The sequence below is a fragment of the Catharus ustulatus genome, chromosome 4 (genome assembly GCF_009819885.2).
Source record: "Catharus ustulatus isolate bCatUst1 chromosome 4, bCatUst1.pri.v2, whole genome shotgun sequence".
In the NCBI taxonomy this organism is placed as follows: domain Eukaryota; kingdom Metazoa; phylum Chordata; class Aves; order Passeriformes; family Turdidae; genus Catharus; species Catharus ustulatus.
Window position 1 is genome coordinate 55,236,593 of NC_046224.1, and position 19,356 is coordinate 55,255,948.

The 19,356-nt window shown below is 40.4% G+C and overlaps 1 protein-coding gene across 6 annotated transcripts in view; it reads right to left on the minus strand.

Annotated features, from left to right (window-relative positions):
* TMEM117 (transmembrane protein 117) overlaps positions 1 to 9,783 on the minus strand; it is a 180,760-nt gene extending 170,977 nt beyond the window's left edge. For 2 of the 6 annotated variants that reach the window (XM_033057980.2, XM_033057986.2), the window contains exons 1-2: positions 9,669 to 9,783; positions 6,720 to 7,024 (exon numbers count right to left, since the gene is read on the minus strand). In XM_033057980.2, the coding sequence (XP_032913871.1) occupies positions 6,720 to 6,996 (277 nt within the window). In that variant the 5' untranslated portion in view covers positions 6,997 to 7,024; positions 9,669 to 9,783. The other 4 variants (XM_033057983.2, XM_033057981.2, XM_033057984.2 and 1 more) reach the window with 4 other exon arrangements.
* Between the last annotated feature and the right edge of the window lie 9,573 nt (positions 9,784 to 19,356).

Consider the following 19,356-nt stretch of genomic DNA (forward strand, 5'->3'; position numbering starts at 1 on the left):
TTTTTACTTTTGCCATATGTAAAATATTTATGAGAAATGTACATGCCACACCTACTATTTGCTAAATAGTTCTTACAACCTGATAATGTATTCAAATTTGTTTAAGGACCAGAATATGTTGAGGATTTTTCATTCTAGAATTTACAAAAAACTCCATATATAGATATATAAAACTTTACAAGACAGGTGCACAGGCTGGATTCTGCTTGGGATCCCAGCGGAATCACAGCGAGAGAAATGTTGGTTTGTAGGTGAAGGACCTTCATGCTACTCTGACAGCCTAAGAGGAGCTTCTAAAGGACACAGCATGACCAAGGAAATCATGTTCTCCTAGGGACTCTCAAGCAGGCACATGGCAAGGTGATGTTCCACACTAATATCCTCTCCATCTCCTCCTTGTATGGGATAATGATATATGAAATTTGTCCCAGCACTAGGTTGCACCTGCACTATGCCCATCAGGATGCACCTACTAAGAATAAGCTCACTTCTATTTCTGGAAATTGGGGAATGGAGACACATCATTCCTGTAAGTGGCAGGCATCGTTCCATAATCACTCCCAGCTTCAAACAGAAAGAAAAGTCTGAAAGCCATGTCCAAAAGATCAAAACATAGTTTTGACACATCAATATGAAGTAACAATGAACTTATTTTTAGTTTTCAGTCACTGGGTGCTAAATATTATCTAGAGCTTTCCCATTTTGGAAAATCTGACACATGTAGCTCTTGCACTCTTATGCTACTGCTTGGGGAGTAGGATATGCACCTTCAGTAGAACCAAAGCTGCCATTGAAGAGAGAATAATCTTTTTGGAGCTATTGCCTGTATCTCTCCAATTAAACTCTATCATTTACTACCCAAAGACTGATTCCACGACAAAGGCTAAGTGCAGACAACAGCAGTCTTCCCACTGACTGTGAAAAGAGGAAGCAGTGAGATGTTATGGCTCTTCTAAAAATAAAAGTAAAAGAAGAAATTAGGAGGTCACTTGCATGCTGTTCATTTATATTTGAAAGGTCACTTGTGGTCTCTCTCATGAATGATGTAAAGTTTAAAATAAACTGGTATCTCAATTACTGTCAGCTTGCCAAAGCTGGAATCTGATGAGCCTGCAACTCATTCAGTCACTGGCTGAGAGCATCTTCTTTTTATGTTGCTTTTTTTTTAATTTGAGGCTTCTGGCTCTCAGAAATGCTTGCTCACAGTCATTTGTGCATTATTATTAGCAAACTGTTAGACTGGCCCCTTGGCACACATTTTGTAGGACCAAAATAATTTTATTGTACTGCTTCAGTATTTTACTGGTACAAAAGAGATTAATTGACTGTGAGGCGAAATCACAGCAGACCTTGAATTCCTTCAACAGTATTAACTTGGTCATTGTTATTAAGATACTGAACAGGCTCTTGAAGACAGTATTTTTTAGCAGCTATCACATTAGTTGTTTTCTATTAGGCTGAAGTCATCAATGGAAAAGAAAGAGCAGGAACAAAGTTGTTGGGTATTAAGTGACAGTCCTTACTGTAATGTAAGACACAGAGCTGACAACAGAAGAGAATCTGCTCTATCAATCAGCTCAGAAGTTTATGCAAGTATTGCTATAGGCACACCACTTGTCTCACAGATGGTGGTATAACTGCTCCTATCACTACCATCAAACACGAACGGGAAACAATCTGGCTGAAAAACAAGCACGCAAAAATCTCAACAAATCTATGGGAAGCTTCTTTGGCAAAACAGATCACATGGCTCATTAGCTATTTCACAAGCACCACTGTGAAAGTGATATGCCAACAGTAGCAGCAATACCACTGCCCAGATTTTACACTAACATGACCCCTAGTATATCAGGATACTAAGTAATTATATATGTAATATTGCATGAATTTATCCTGTTACCTAACTTCCACTTTTCCTATGTAGTGCACCATCATCCTGACTGAATCATCTGCCCAATTTCATCTTGCAATCTTCATTCAGTTAATACACCCCTTACATTTCAGCATAAAAGCAGACACTGAAGAGTCTGCTTTTAAGACATTTGCATGGTCTTTTAGAGCCTTCCAGATAAGATATTTGACAAAAAGAGTAATGTTTTCAGACAGTATAACCTTGGTGGGTGTTTTGTTTGAAATTCTGTATCATGAAATTGCTCCCAGCATGGCACTACTGTCTGTTAAAAAATCTGCAACATTTGTGTGCACCCACAGTTAAGTGCAATTCCTATAATGAGTGTTTTACTCATTTATCTCAGTTCAGATTATCATTTAATTTTGAACAAACAGCATACTGTGAGCATTTGTAAGACAGCAACACATTAAATTCAACATTTATACAACAGCTCTAATTTACTTGCTGTATTATGATTCCTCCATTTTAAGAAATACAGATTTAGTTATATATATCTTCTTTTCTGTAATTTTTTATAACACATTAAGTATTTAGTTTTTCCATCCACACCATTTAGAAAGGAACTTACAAGCATAAATCTAAGCACACTCATTGGCAATTGATTAAAATACAATACAAATACGAATACAGTCTCTGTAATCAGACTTTTAACCTGATTTTAATACATCTTTAGAATCAGAAAAATGGGCAGGGAGAAACACATATGTTTTGTAGTAAGTTTTTAAAAACTGATGTATATAATATGCAGCATAAGCTAAGTATTAGTGCACATAAGGACCAGTCAAAGCAAAAATGTTGGAATGGAAAAACAATATATATTTCCAAGTATATTGCCCATTTATGCATACTGCTAATAATCTATTCAAATTGAAGACTATTTTAAATTTACATGATAGATGGTGTTTATCTATATTGATGCAAAACGCACAGCCTGAACTTTGGGCGAAAAAACACCCCACAGAATTCAGTATTTAGGTCTGAAGTAGTGCAGAAGAGCAACTGTGCATATACTGAGCAGATGCCAGTTAAAAGCTACACTTTCTACATCTTAAAAACTGTGTTATTTTCCATACAATGCCCCAGAACAATATGAAAAATAGGCAAATAGTTATTTAGGAATTTATTTTAAGTCAAGATTTGAATGCATTTTTTGAATGCAGAGTGTCACCAAATGGGCCAGTTTGTAAGCTCTCCCTGATTTAAATAAAGCAGAAAATTCATCAAGAAATTATCACTTTCCCTTATCTCAAGTAATTCTCTCATATAGAAAGAAAAAACAAACCAGGGGTAGGTATCTTTACTTGTCATTTCCCCAAACTTTCAGTAGTCTTCTACTACCTTTCACTTTCCATTACAAAATAAAAAGCACTGCAGAAGACAATACCGAACCAAATAGAAGGTATGCTTAGTAATGGATCAAAATAATACAGTGGATAACAGCCAAAAGATAATGTTAAATTCTACTTGTTCTGACCACATGTCATGAAGATGTAAAGAATGTAATAAATAAGGGCTATTTTCCACAGAAATATTTATTATGGGAGATGTTTATCAAATTAAATAAGCCATTTCTTGATGAAGAACAAGAAAAGTAATTGTTTTCTAATCTTGTTCTAAGTCACAAGGAGTGTCTTGAAGGATTCCATGAGGATGATACTGCTCAAAGGTCACAACACAAAACACCCCACCATGTCCTCCAGTCAAGATCTCTCCTTCTTATCCATATAGTTTACCTGCTCCCTTATCTCTCTGTAAAGTCAGACTGATGAAGCCTAAATCAGGTTTCCAGCACCTGTCTCCTTCCCCTTTTAGACACGTAAGATGCTTGAACTTATTTCTTTTATTTTTTTAGTCCATGACAGTCATGGCTATCAGGTAGTGACTGTCACAGACAGTTAAATTATGACACAGTTCAAGATACGCTATTTTTCTAGTTCTTATGCGAACTCAGCAACAAGAAATACAGAAGACAAGGAACAAAAAAGCAATAAGGGCATAGAGAAAGAAAATCCTTTCCTCTTAATTTAAAGTGAGATGTGCAGGCTAATCCTTTTCATTTGAAGCCTACACAATGAGCCCAAGACCTGAAAGGGGGAGATTGGTGCTATTTGGTTCCCTGACTGCAGGAAGTTGACAAATAAACAAGGATTTTAAACCACAGTGGTCCTAAGCAATTGCGCATTAAAAAATGTTAAATTTCAAAAAATTGCAAAAGTAACAGCTACTTAGAAAAATAGACTAGGCAAATTAAAAACAGTAAAAGAGTGAATTCATGAACTGCTTGATGCCAGAAGATCCAGAGGACCTACTTAATGAGGATTTTAATAAAAGGAATGATTTCTAGGCAATGAAGTCATTAAAGTACTAGCAAATAACAGGCAGAAAATATTTCAGCACAGGCTGTACAAATCTTCTGGAGACACAGAGTTAACTGAAGCTGTAAACTAACATTCTTATTGAAGCAATCTCTATCTACAGGAACTACACAGCCACATCAGTCAGCAATACAGTCAGCTCCCCAGTCACACTGCCTGCCATCTGCTCACAGTGTATCACAAGTAACAGCACATTTCCACTGACACACTGTGTGGGTGCAGTCCCACAGCACTCGAGCCAACACAAGGTACGGCTGCCACAGCCCCCAGCTATCTTGGCTGCACAATCCTTGGCCATTTCATCAGCACTGGCACTCGAGTGATCACATCAGTTCAAGGAGCTGCTGTAGCCAACAGCAGAAACAACTAATTTTCCGTAAGATTGGCTGCCTGAGCTGGCTTGCTGCGCTGTCACATCAACAGCAGCATTGGCTCACAGGAGGCACCAAACTCATGGGGTTGGCAGTAGGGGGGTGGGGTTGTGACAGATCTACATTGGCTCAGATTGCCATGAAACTCAACATGCAGCAGCTGGCCTCAAATCAGATTGTACCTACGCCCATGTTGCTTGCCCAGACCACAACCACAAATATCCATAAACCAGCACTGCCTTCAGGGTTAGGAATTTCTTGCCCGTCAGTTTCTTCTCAATGCTGACCCCATCCTAGTGCTTCCACAAACACCAGCATAGTCAGACATGTGATCCTTACAGAAATAAAAGATGGGTGCTGCTAATATGGGCAAGTTCCCTATCCTGTTTCACTGAGCAACTGCACAAAGGCATACAGCAGCAGATACTTAAGGCTGGACAGACCTTCCCTGTTTGGCAGTAAGAACAAATCAAGCCCCTTTAAAATTTATGGCTAGCTACATATGATATTCACTTACAAATCCAGACGGTATTATCAATAACCTACCTAGACAGAAGATAATTACTCCATAATCAAGAAAATATATTCTCAAAAAGAAAAATGTATGTCTTGATGAGGTCATATCCTGTAAAAAAAATTATTCTACTGATTGTCTAGTCCTTCAGATAAGAAAAAAAAAAAGCTGGCTATTTGCCACTTACAAGCACTGGACCTTGCATTGCATATGCTGAACTGAAAGTTCTGTCCTTCAAATTTGAGCAAGTCACTCTCTAATCTTCCCTTTATCCTCTCAATCCTCTCACTATCAGGCTAATTTTCTAAATTTATCATCAGTTTCATCACTTTTCCTTAAACTTCTTCAGTTTAACAAAATCACTTCTCAATTGGGGAAGCCAGAATTGAAAACATTCTTGCAGTAGCCCTTGTTCTGGGTAAAACGTCCTCTTTATGGGAACATTTTGCATGTACTGTTACACTGTGGTAAAATACCTGAATAGTCCTCATGATGTTTAATTATTTTCAGAATAAGTGCTTCAACAGAAGTCTGTATTAAAAGAAGTTTCTTAATGTGGCTTTGCTTGTTCATTCCTCAACACAATAGCTTCACATTTGATTTATTGAAACAACAGTGATTCTCTCTTGATCTTAATAGAATGAGACAGACTAAGGAAATGGCCTATTGCTCATGTGTTTCCAGGTGTTTCCATAACCATCCATCCTTCAGTACTACCAGTAAAAGAATATGGGGATTGTCCATCTAGACCAGTAGCAACACACCCAGAATCAGATGTTTCAAAGAATAGTGCAAATGGCAGGAACAAAGAAATCTTTTCTACTGAAGATTTCTAGTTATCTCTAAGACACAGAGGCAGCCTTGAGCCTTCAGATACAGCATTATCTACATGTAAGTTAAGACAACAATGAATATTTTTGTATCTCTATATAGTTACATCTAAGCTCTCAAACTCAGAATTTATTCCAGGGCCATTTCATTCCTTTCAGTTAGTCCATGTACAGTATGTTCCTCAGTTAAGTAATATCTTGTGTATGGAAACATTTACTGTCTTGTTTTTCCCCACTTCTCACCTTTCCATTTTACTGATTTGCTCTCGTACTAAAGCAGAGACAGGTCCTTCCTCTCTAGAGTTCCCATTTTCATATGGGAGTCCTTCAGCACAGCTTTGCTAATACTTACAAGTTCCTCTGCTTCCACTTAAGGGTCTTTTGACAAGACATGAAGAGCAAGAATTCCTAAAAACTGGTCTGAAGGTGCAAAGAAGTACATTTGTAATATGGAAAAACCAAAAATTACTGACCTCACAAGTATTTAAAACATGTCACCTTTCACTATTTTTATTCTTTTTTGACTGAAATCATTGAGAATTATGCTATGGCATTAGTTTCCATGATGGTGTAAGCTTTGATGTACTGAGTTCTATATAGCTCTAAACAGTAGAAGCAATTAAAAGCAAAGTTTACAAAATTGCCACATGTAGAAAGCTACAAGGAAAAGACAGAAAGCCATTACCAGGAAATCAGCAGATGCGTCTTTTAACTTACCAAACAAGCGCTGATGGAAGAGAAATTTCCCAGCTATCAGTCCTGTGAGAATGGCAAGGAGCCACAGAAACACCTTCAAGAATCTCCAGCCTCCTCCTTCAGGGTATTTATTTGTTACAAAGGAGAAACAATTACCAACAACAATAACATTGGCTTCTGTCTGGCTGTGAGATACGGGGTCCTCAGCAAAGATTAAGAAGTTAAAGAAGATCACTAAGTAAGCCACAACTAAGCGAGACCACGGGTGCTGGAAGTAGTAGCGGAAGTCTTTATCCATCCTCAGACACTGAAGAGCTGGATTTTTCCTGTGTGCAAAGATACAAATGCATAATGTTATACCCCAAATTCTCAGAGCTTAGGAGAGACTCGCACATTACAAAAATCAAATCATAACAACCTTGTCATAATTTTTAACACTTTAGACTTGACTAGAAAAGAAAGTTTCAATCAAAAGAGATTGTTCGATCCAGGTAAAGAAAAACTGAAATTTCTCCCTATTCCCATGTAAAAACAACAACCAAACATATATACATTGTGGCAAAGGATTTGCAGTCTCAAATATACTGTTGCTTTTATGCCTACTCCATAATGGGGCACGAAAATAATGATTATAAGAACATGCCAGACTACCTAAAACCCAGACTGCCTTTCCAGCCACACAAAAAATACAACACAGATTTCACAAACATTAATGCTAAGCCTAAATGGAATCTTTCTCCATGTAGGAAAAGGATGGAACCAGCCCAGGCATTCAAAGGTCTTCTATTGGAAACTTGAAAGCATATGACCCAGAAACATCAGAAACTTATGCTCACATGAAAGAATAACGTGTTGGAAAAGTTTCTAGAATTAATTCTTGCAAATCAGGCAAGCCTGTATAAATCTTTCCATTGACTTCAGGGAGTACACCTATAGGTAGCATATTTTCAAAACCATAAAATAAGGCACCCTGAAAACAGACTGTTCCATATGAATACAAAAACTGAAAACAGATTGTTCTGTATGAATACAAAAACTGTATTTTGAAAACTGTTTACTTATTAAGTACTGCTATAGAAAAATGCAACTGAGCACGGTCAACATTTTAGTTGTTCATTTTATTTATTTTTCTTTTATTCACAACCAATTAGTTGTTTCATCCTCTTGAACCACTTTGCATGAAGATACAAGGCCTTTGTATTGTAGAACACCAAAATTATTCAAGTGGCACAGTGTGTAGGAAGAAAAACAAAATGTGCCTAGTAATACTGCTTGTTTATTACAGCATGATCCTTGAAGGATACATTGACAAATTTTTGCAAATGTCATATGCCCTGCAGCAAAAAACCAAACCAAACAAACAAAACCACCCACAAAATACCTGAAACCCCAATCAATTACTCATCCCTTCCTGGACTTCTAACTTAGGACTTGCAAACTTAGAAATGTCACGAATTTCAAGGTCTCCCTTTAGTCAGTCCCAAAATTATTTAATTCCATAACCCAATTTATACTAGTAAAATTGCAAGGAATCCTGTACCCATTAAACGAAAAGGATAAAAGAACCTCTTGACAGATTCAGACAATGCATTCAGCAAATGACAGAATGGAATAATGTCCCATTATCTATAAATTACATGTGAAAAAGAAAAAAAATACCACATTATGGAGTTAAAAAGTTGGCACAAGGAAGTGTCAGTCCTTCAAAAACTTTATGAAAAAAGTGATTTAAAGTAAGGGTCGTTGTCTAAGAAAATACCACTCTGGGGGGATTAAACTGCCTTTAGAGCCATAAGGATGCCTAAAGCTATTTCTTTTTCTGCTTTCGTTCCGTTAGCAGTAAGAAAAGTTTTGGTATTTCCTTACGTGTATGAACCATCTTAAAGCCCGAATGGAGCTGGAGATAAACAACTACATGTCCTGGTATTTTTGACAGCTGTCGGATACCCGAGAGTTATCAAACCCCCAGCTGAAGACGCGGCTTCCTAGGAAGCGTTCTGTAGCATCAGAAGCCAGTATTAGCAATAGCACCAGTGACGAATTGCTAACAAAAATCCTGCTCCTACCTGCCTCAACGCCAAAACCGAGAGCGCCGCGGAGCACACGCCCGGCGCAACCTGTTCAATGGCCCCGTTTCCCCCCGGCCCCGGCGCGCACCCGGGCACCGCGGCCACCTCACCCTGCCGGGGCCGCTCCCGCCCCGCCGGGCTCAGGGCCACGGCCCCGCAGCGCCGCCGCTCCGGCCCCGCCGCCCTCGCTCAGCACCGCTCCGGCCCCGCCGCCCTCGCTCACCGCCGCGGGGATCCTGCTGCTGTGGCTGTGCGCCCGCCCGGTGCGGCTCTGGGCGGCGGGCGGCCCCGCTCCGCTCCCCGCGGCCGGCAGGGCCCCCCAGCCCCTCGGGCGCTGACAGCAGCGCTGGCTGCCGCGGCGTCCCGCCCCCCGGCCGCCGGGGGAGGGAGCGGCTGCGGCGGCGGAGGTAGCTGCGCTCCTCCGCTCCTCTCCGCTCCTCTCCTTTCCTCTCTGCTCCGCTCCCGGGCGCGGGCGAGCGGCCCCGGCAGTGCCGCAGCCGCGGTGGCAGCGGGCGGCGCCGCTGCGGCAGGGTCCCGACGCCCCCGGAGCCCGTGCCCGGCCGTGGCCGCCCCTCCCCGGAGCCTACCGGCAAGGACCCGAAACGTGCGCGCTGTGCCGGGGTGTCTGTATTCAGCCGGGGAAAGGGTGGCCGGGCAGCCACGGGGGCTTGTCCAGCCGGCGAGGTGAACGAAACCCGAGCAGCGCTCGATTCCCATCGGTCAGACTCCAGTATTATGCAAATTTAGAAACACGGAAAACGGGCGGTCAAATCTGGTTATTAATTATCCCAACGCAAAAGCACAGGGCTGGCAATAACAGCCAGATCACTCAAGACGAGCTATGAAAATATTATTTCCTCATATTTGGGAGGGGAAGGAGGCTTATACCCAATTTACTTACTTGGGAAGGGGCTATGCTGAAGCTCCAGGGTGCACACACAGTCTGTAGGGTCACTGTGTCGGGCAAAACGATTCTGTGCAGCCTGCCAGAGTTGTTGACATTGCACTTCAGCCGAATTGTCAACCAAAGCCTTTTAATGTGGGATGTAGTCCCTAGTGTCAGTGTGCTGGTATTGCTGACATCCCAGGAAAACGTTTACAGGATGCTCTTAGCATTGCATTATGACTGGGTTTTAGTGCAGTATGTACTAGTTCTGGTCATTGCTGAAGACAGATAGAACCAACTTGAAGTTGCTAGACACAGCCTCAATATATTGTTGGGAAAAGTTAGGTAACTCCATTGGAGTGGGTATTTGAAATTTGGTGTCAGACATCTGGCTGCTTCAGGCCAAGGTCGATAGGAATGTAGCTGAGATCCACTGAGGAATGTGGAAGGGTCTTCAGAAGAGTCATGTTGCAAAAGACCAGCACAACCAGAATATGCAGCAGCAGAAGACTTGTGAGCCCCTTCTGTATTTCTGGCAATACAATTTTATGTATTTTTGTACATAAATGTAACTGCTATTGAAGATGTCCAACATAATCACTACATTATCTTTCTCAGTGGAATAGTCTGAGACCCTCAATTGTATGCAGAAAAATGCAGTATTCAGTATTTCACACTAACACACCCCAAGCTATCTTTATGGTAAAAAGAAAATTCAAATATTCACAGATGAAAAATCATCATGTACAATGTGAGATTACAGAAATACGGTGAAAAGCGCTGAAGCACTGCCTGTTCATGCAACAGTTCTGTGTGTACTGCCACTCTTGCAGAGCTGTCTCCTTATGTGCAGCTAATGAGAATCCTCAGAGAGGCAGGCAGTGTGCACTACAGAGATCACACTCTTCATGCACCTACACACCAAAAAATATTCTCTTCAGCTCAGACTGAAACCCATGCTACACTACAAAGCATCCATGAACAATTTTTTCAGATAGTAAATCAGTGAGCAAGTTTTTGAAGTCACTAAGTTGATTAAATGAACATCATCTACTTTTCTACTGTTCTATTAAAGCAACCAAAAGCATAAGTGCTCCCAAATTTCATGTTGCATTTACTCTCTTAAGAGGAAGCTAATATATCTTTTTAAAGTGTAGTGTTTCACTCATATATAAAAAAGATAGATGGTTCCTATTTCTTATTTTTAAGCAAGTAATCAAGATTGCCTTGATGAAATACCCATCTGAATAGCAACAATTAACAAATAATCTCAGTAGACAAGACTAATCAGGCCTGCTCACTGAATGCCAGGGACTGCCTTCAAAAGAAGAATATAAACAAACTCTTACCTACAAAAGTGTCAGCAAATAAAAAAGCCAGAAATGAAACCAGTAAGTTGAACCTAAAAAGCAGGCTGAATCAAGACAATGAGTCATCTTGAAATGTTAGTTTTGATACCTGTGAATGGAATGAATCTATCAGCACTCCTACTACAAAGTAGCACTTGTATAAAGGCTATTGTTTTACACTCAGTTTCCAGCAGAGCTGTGAGTATTGAACTAACTGTATATTGATACTACTAATTGATATTACAGTACCAATTTTTGTAGTGTCATTTTATGCCCAGATATGAGGAATCAGCCTTCAGCACATTAGTATGTAACTGGAATGTTCTCTTTTTGTCATAAATTATATGAAACTTCTCATCGCCTCCTGTCCCTCCCTGGACATCACAAGGAGTCTGTCTTCGTCTTTACTCCTATTAAACAGCCACAGTTTTTTTCTCCTGTCCTCCTTCTCTTTTCATCTGTGGATGCACAAATGCCTCTTCCCTGGCTTGCTTCTCATTAAAAGTACCTAATTCCCTCAAACCTCAAAACCCCATCACTCAGATTGTGCTCTTAATGTATTTTTCTTCCACCTTGCTGTTGTGGGTTGAACACATTCAGCAGGTAAGCCCACACAGCTGCTAGCTCACTTGCCCCTGCCTCTTCCCCTAGAGAATAGGAGAAAAAGAAAGAAAACCAGTAGGTCAACATAAAGATGGTTTAATATGTAAAGAAAAAAAAAAAAAGTGAGACACATAAAATGCAATAAGTAAGGATTTAAAAAAAATACACTAATACAACCACTCACCAAAGCCCACAAGCAGACCACCAGTCTCTGATAACAGCTTTGAATACACCTGCTATCTCACCCTTTTCCTCTATCCAGATTTATTGGTGGGTCTGATGTCATAGATTATATGGGGTCAGCTGTCCCAGCTCTGTCCTCTCCCAAATTCATGTCTACTTGCTGGTATGGGAATGTGGGCGGAATGGAAAGGAGAGGCAGCCCTGATCCTTTGCAAGCATTGCTGAGCAATAGCCCAAACATTGGCATGTTTTCAACACTGTTTTAGTCACAAACACAAAACACAGCACAGTTTCACTGCTATGAAGATAGTCAACTTAATTCAGGGCCAGATCCAGTACACCTTAAAAATGTCCTTGGAACAAAAGACTCCCCGCTTTGGAATTTCAAACTCATTACTATGATGACCTGTCTCAGCTATAACACTTCAGACTTACTCCTTATCTGCATGCCCAACTCATTGCTTACCATCTTCTAAAAGAAAAAACAGCACAATAAGCAAGAAACAAACGGGAGAATAAAAAATGCAAAAAAAGCTGGCAACAGATAGTGTATAACTGAAGAAGTAAATAGTTCAAGAACTTAGAAAAAAGAAAAGGCAAATGGATACATTCTGTGGCATTAAGAATGTTAAGTTAATCAGAGACAATGATATTTCAAACACTAATACTGCTTTAAAAGTGGATGTGAAAAGCAGAATTGTGCAAAAGAAATTGTGCAGCAGAAATGTTGCTACTGCATATTTGGAAGATATAAACAGAAACAGTGTTTTCACATTACATAACAAGAAATACTTTCCATTAAATCAGTAATATGAAAGGCTAATAAACTGCACAAACTAAAATGAAACATTTATTTTTAAATGGTAGGTTGAAGAGTTATTAGAAAAATAAATGAAACACATGATAGACAGCAATGCAATAATTAAATTTTCTCCTTAACTGCTGAAATACTGAGGAAAATTCACAGAACTAGAAGAAAGTTAATGTTGTAATGAGTGAAAGGGAGAAAGACAACCACATATGCATGTGCAGGTGCGCACACATGTTAAGACAAAAAAAAAGTGAAAAAAGCATTCAGATACAGATTTTGAGAAATATAAGTGATGCTCCAGTTAAAAATGTTAGTGGAATCTTGGGATATGGGTGATTAATATGTACTTTTTGATCTTTGTTGATCAGGTTTTAGATTACTAAGAGGAAGTTAGGGATGGTTTCATTGCCTTTGATACATTAAATCACAAAAATCAAATTTTGACCAGAATTTAATATGTGGATATACCTACCCTTACCATACCAGTGGAACTTGTAACAAAAAAGGAGTAGGAGAACCAGAACTTTACATGACCTTTTACTTATTTTTACTTGACCTTTTACTTATCGAGCAGAACTTCAGTCCTAGAGTCCAGTGATATAGGGGCTAGCAAAATTGAAGCAGAAACTGTACTGACAATTTTGAAGATGAAAGTCCAGTGGCAAACCTTACATTTATGCACTTACTTCTGTTCATCCAGACCAAGTTTAGTCCAAGTAAGCATGATTCTACTTCAGACAATCCACACCGAATATCAAACAGAGGCAATATACACCTAACCTAGATGAAATCACTAAAGGAGAACTGAACAAAGCTAATTTACACCACTCATTAAATACCTTTTAAGTACATCTGCTGGCCATATGGATGCTTTCAGCAAATATAACAATGACAGTAATTTCACGATTACAAGCTGCACGGAGTATAAGCCGCGTTTCCGGTGTGTCGGCAACGTTGATGTCTTTGTCAATAAAAAAGCCGCACCCGATTATTAGCCGCACTTTTGTTCGTGGCGAACTTTCACAAAGTCGTCATTTAGTAACAGAATCGTGGGATCGCCAGGGCTTACTGGCAGGTGCCGGCCTTGGAAACATTCTTTCCAAGTGAAAAAAGACACACACCATAGCTGCGGCAGCGTACATTGCAAGTTTTATTTCCAAGCCAAAAAAGACACGAACAATAGTGTGGTCATTTTGCAAGCATTCCCAACGGATCCGCGTTGCCTTGAAACAACCACTCAGCCGCACAAGCGAGCAGCCGGCACAGCCACCCCGCTCATCCGGCCTGGCCCGGCCCCTCCCTTGATCCGCGCGAGCACGGCCCGGCCTGGCCCGGCCCGACACCTCCCCTGATCCACGCGAGCACGGCCCAGCCCGGCCCGGCCCGGCCAGGCCCCTCCCTTGATCCGCGCGAGCACGGCCCGGCCTGGCCCGGCCTGGCCAGGCCCCTCCCCTGATCTGTGTGAGCACGGCCAGCCGCGCAGCCACACAAGACTGAAAACACTTAAAAAAGAGAAATAGAGAAATATCACACACTTTTATCAAACTCCTGAGAGAACGCGCTGAGGTAACTCACCCCGATAACACTCCCCGCCCCTCAGTAACGCCGCCATCCGCAGGCAGGCAATAAGCTGTTCTTTGATTGGTTCATCGTCGGAACAACGGGAAACCATGGATTTCAAACCATTTTTGCCCAGGACAGAACCAGCACAGTACCAGGTAAGGGCAGATGTCACATTTTTGTTAATATATTAGCTGCCCCGGAGTACTAGCTGCACTTCCGGGTTTCCACCAAAACTTTGGTCAAAATGGTGCGGCTTGTAATCGTGAAATTACTGTACATGTGACTTCACTAGAATCAGCTTGCAGCTACTCTGATAGTTCCATGTTCAGACTCGGAGAAAACACAAATTAAGAAAAAGGGAAATCTGAGTTCAGCCTTACACAGATTCTATTTAACCACACTGTCCAAGTTGGTTGCAATGGTGAAGGAAGACTTCAGAAAAACAGAACTAAGCTGGAGGTCAAAAGGTCAAGAAAATAATAGGTGGCAACATAAGGTCTTTCAGAAAAAAAAGTGCTCTAATGTAAAGGTCTAATGAGCCTTTGATACATAGACTATTGGGTGAATAAGGACTTTACTGGATGGTAGCGCTCAAAGAACTCTGGTCAATGGCTCCATGTCCGAGTGGAGACCAGTGATGAGGGACCCCTCAGGGGTCAGTAGTGGGACAGGTGATGTTTAACATCTTGTTGGTGACATGGGATTGAATGCACCTCAGCAAGTTTGCCAAGGACACTAATCTGTGCGTTGTGGTTGACATGATGACACCCAGAGGGACTTTTTCAGGCTGAAGAGGTGGGTCTGTGCAAACCTCATGAAGTTCAGCAAGTGCAAGGTCCTGCACCTGGATCAGGGCAATTCCAAACAAAGGTACACATTGGGCAGAGAATGCACTGAGAGGTGCCCTGGAAACAAACACAGGTGTTAGTGGACAAGAAGCTCAGCATGACCCGGCTATGTGCTCTCACAGCCCAGAAAGCCAAACATGTCCTACGCTGCATAAAAAAGTAGCACAGACTGTTAGGATGGATGGAAGTTTGACAAGAAAGTCTCACAGACATGCATGCTTAGCAGAAAGCTCTTTGAATGTAGAATCTGAAGAAGGAATAGAAATGAAAGCGGGTTTTGATATAGAGGAAAAGAATTGCTGAACCAGTCTTACTGGATACCTAAGAAGGCAAAGGGTAAATGAGTTGGAAGGGGTTTTTAATGCTCTGAACAAAGGATAAACCCACCTCAAACAGGAGATGTTTTTACCAAGTAAAAAGATTCCAGAGGCAAACAAGACTGCCGATGTTGTAAGTAGAAAAGGTGTCTCAGAATTTTCTGCTGCAAGAAAACTGAAAATCAACTTCTAGCTTGAACTGCAACATTCTAACTTTCTGTAATTGGAAAACAGTAACAAATACGGTCATGTTAGTAATTATGATAGGCTATAGGTAACAGTAGAGGTATTAATTGGTTGCTATGTATCAAGATGCTCAGCAAAGAAAAGTATATAATACATTGTAACCAGAACTAGAGCCAGCTTCAGGCAAGCGACAGCTGTAGGCTAGGCTTTTTCACCCACGACCCGTGAATTGCTATATCATCTGGACACAATAAACAGCATTTTAAAGAGTCATCTGAAGTCCCTCCCGCATGTCTCATTGGGCTCTTATAAAGCACAGCAGGGCGAGGGGGGGCATTTCCCTCCTTTACTCCAATATCATGAGACATCATCTGGACTCTTGTGTCTTACTCTGGGGTCCCCAAAGGGACAAGGACATGGACCTGTTGCAGGTCTGGAGAAAGGTCAGGAGGATGATCAGAGGGTTGGAACACCTCAACTGTGACGACAGGTTGAGAGAGTTGAGGCTGTTCAGCCTGGAGGTTTATTCAATACTAAAGAAATATTTGATTAAGAATAATAAGGGGAAATTTCTTAACCTCACAAAAAAGCACAAGACAAAAAAAAGTCCTGTTTCCAACATACTGTGCCTCATGATGCTCCTCTAAAGTGCAATGAACAACTTTGCTGTGTACAACTACAGTACAACAATGCATTGCCTCTGTAAAAAAATTAAATCTGAAGGCTTTACTGTGTTGTCACATTAATTCACTGCATCTTGGTCCTGTTTCTGTTGAAACAAAAGTAGGTGCAGCATGACATAAAATTTTGCATCCTGAGAAAAGTACTTTTTGCATCTTGGAAGAAGTATTCTTTTAAGCTCAAGCATAGTATGATAACTCAAACAATTACATTACTTTCTTCTCAAATCTTTGCATACCTGAAATTGGTATGTTATCTAATACAATAAAAGAACTCTGATCATGAACTGCCGTGTACAACTGACTGAAATGGGGGAATAAAAATGCAGCCAGGGCAGGGAATGTTATCAGGCACTGGTCAGTTCGTTCTCTGTCTCAATGGCACACTAGACACTGCACTTATGTAAATGAAGAGCAGATCTATTTTTTTTTGTCAAAGCAGACCCTTTCAGGTGTCCTGCTCAAAGCTGGCTGGTCCAAGCAGTGGATTGAATGCAGGAATACAAGTGACCTTGTGCTTGCTAACAACTTAAAGATGACTGTCCATATGGTAGCACTTCATGAATAAGAACTATAATCTCACTGAAGAGAATTGTGTATCCATACCAAATATGAGAAAGATAATTAAGTCTGAAGAAAATTAATGAGGGAATAATATATACACTGCTACGTCTAGAGAGTTGAGGTTTTGCTGTCTGATTTTCAGTTTTGAAGAAGTGATCAGAAGACCAGGTTTTGTGACCTTTCTTTAAAGTTTTTTCTTGTCCTTTACAGGGATATGCAGTATCTATTAAGCAAATAGACTTTTTTCAATGTCCAAAGAACAGCCTGTGGTAAATGCCTGTTATTTTTATCTCGCTCTAATGCACTGTGAAAAAGCATAGTTATGCAATTTTTAAAAAAAATCAATTATAAATGTAATAATTTATTTAGCAGCAGGAAATCTATTGAAAATCGACACACACTTTGAATAATTCCCTGAGAGAATAAGTAAGAATGTACAATGCAATCAAAATATCCTTTGTTTTCTCATCGAATTTTCTTCCATTTCTAAGAGCACTGAGTACACTGTAGAATCTTTTGGAACTAAAAGATTCAGCTTACGCTGAGACATAGCATACATCTGAGTTTGTGTGTGCCTCTGAGGGTCTTATTCTGCTGGGAATTAAGTGCAAGGAGCTGAGCACTAACAAAGCAGTTCTCAAGGGCTAGAAGGGAACAATGCAACTACTTTGGGTTTCACTGCAATTCTTTCTCCTACTTGTCTTCCACATTTCTGCCTATTTAAACAGTAAGCACTGCATATTAAGGATATGTTAGAGTTTTATTCTCTGACATCTCAGAAATGACCTGCCAAATCTCAGAAATGCTACATAAAAAGAAGTGTGACCAGCAGGTTGGCTGGAGGTGATTTTACCCCTCTACTCGGCTCTGGTGAGATTCTACCTGAAGCACTGCATCTGTCTCTGGAGTCCTCAGCACATGAAAGACATGGAGCTGCTGATGAGAGTCCAGAGGAGGGACATAAAAATAATCAGAGGGTTAGAATACATTTCTTATGAGAAAAGGCAGATAGAGTTGGGGTTGTGGAGAAGACTTCTCCTTGCAGTTTTTCAATACTGAAAGGGTGTTTATAAGAAAGATGAGAACAGCCTTTTTAGGCCTCTAGTGAAAGGAAAAGGGATAATGTTTTTAAAAAATCGTTATCCAGTGAGGCAGTTGATGCCCTATCCCCGGTAACATTCAAGGTCAGATTGGATGGGACTCTGAGCAATCTGATTTAGTTGAGGATGTCTCTGCTCATTGCAGGTGGTTGGACTAGATAACCTTAAGGGTCCCTGCCAACCCAAAATATTCTATGATTCTATGATCTGTTACATTATAGTCACACGTACCATGGAGAAACAGGCAGGAATCTGGGAGCTCAGAAAGGCTAGGCAAAACGTCAAAGATAATGTAAGATAAATGACCAAAACTTTGAAATATTGATACTCCTGGGCTACAAAGTCAAAGCTCTCAGCAAGGCCCAGAGAGTCTGCAACAGTGATTAAGAAAGGAAGTGACTTGGGACTTTGTCTTCAGCATCAAGTGCAAACAATGTCTTGGCGAGAACTGCATTTGCTTCCTCTGGAATTAGTTTGTACTAGCTGTACCTTGTCAAGAGAGGAACTGCCATCCTTATAGTAATGGAAAACAAGATAAACAATTGCGCAAATCAGCACAGTGCTGATGTTTGAGCTGATACTATTTTACCATGACTCAATGCACTCATCTAAAGTAAATAATAAAGTGGAAATGGGCATGAAAGGAATGTTGCCCAGCATCTCTCTTTTGAGTTCACCAGGAAAATTACTGAATCCATGCTAGTTCTGTACCGGTTTATCATCCCAGATCATCTGCTACAAAAAGCATTTCACGTGCTTTCTAGTAGATCCTGTTTGTACCAAAGTCAGTGAGAGAATTCTTAATTACTTTGTGTAGGGTTATTATACTCTCCATACAATGTTAGGAAAAGCAGAATAATCTCTATTTTTTGTAATATGCATTTTCCCCTAACCATTGCATACGTCTTGGTATTATTTTTTAAATATTTGTGATAACAGGAACATTTGAGCAAGGAAATCTTTGAGAAAATTACTAGTTTTCAGAGTACCTGAGGCTACCTACCAGCTCATTAGATCATGCAAACTTCAAATACTGCTCTATGTTTAGACATGACTACTAGCCAGACAAACCACCCCTGCAGGAGATAATTAACAATCTTGGCAGATAAGATCTAGACTGTATTGTGTTTAGTGGCTCTCTGCCAGGACTCACTAGCTTTCTAAAAGGGGTCCTTCTCCAGTCACCATGTGCTGGGCTGTCAGTATGATCATCCAAATGGAGCTGAAACAGTCCCAAGCATATTTTCTTTGTCATCAAGAAAGAATAGCAAATCAAATGGAGTGGAAGGTAGAGTACTCCTAACTGACATGAAAACATACAAGGAGAGGCTGCTGTGAGACATATCCAGTCTCTTAAAAAATAAATGGATATTTGAAAATTTTTTTCTATCTTGAGCTAAATGTTTTACATGACTGCACATAGCACCTCATGTTTGCCTTGGGGTTTTTTTTCCAATACAAGATCTCCATTTTTAATATAAGTGTTATTTGAGTGAAGT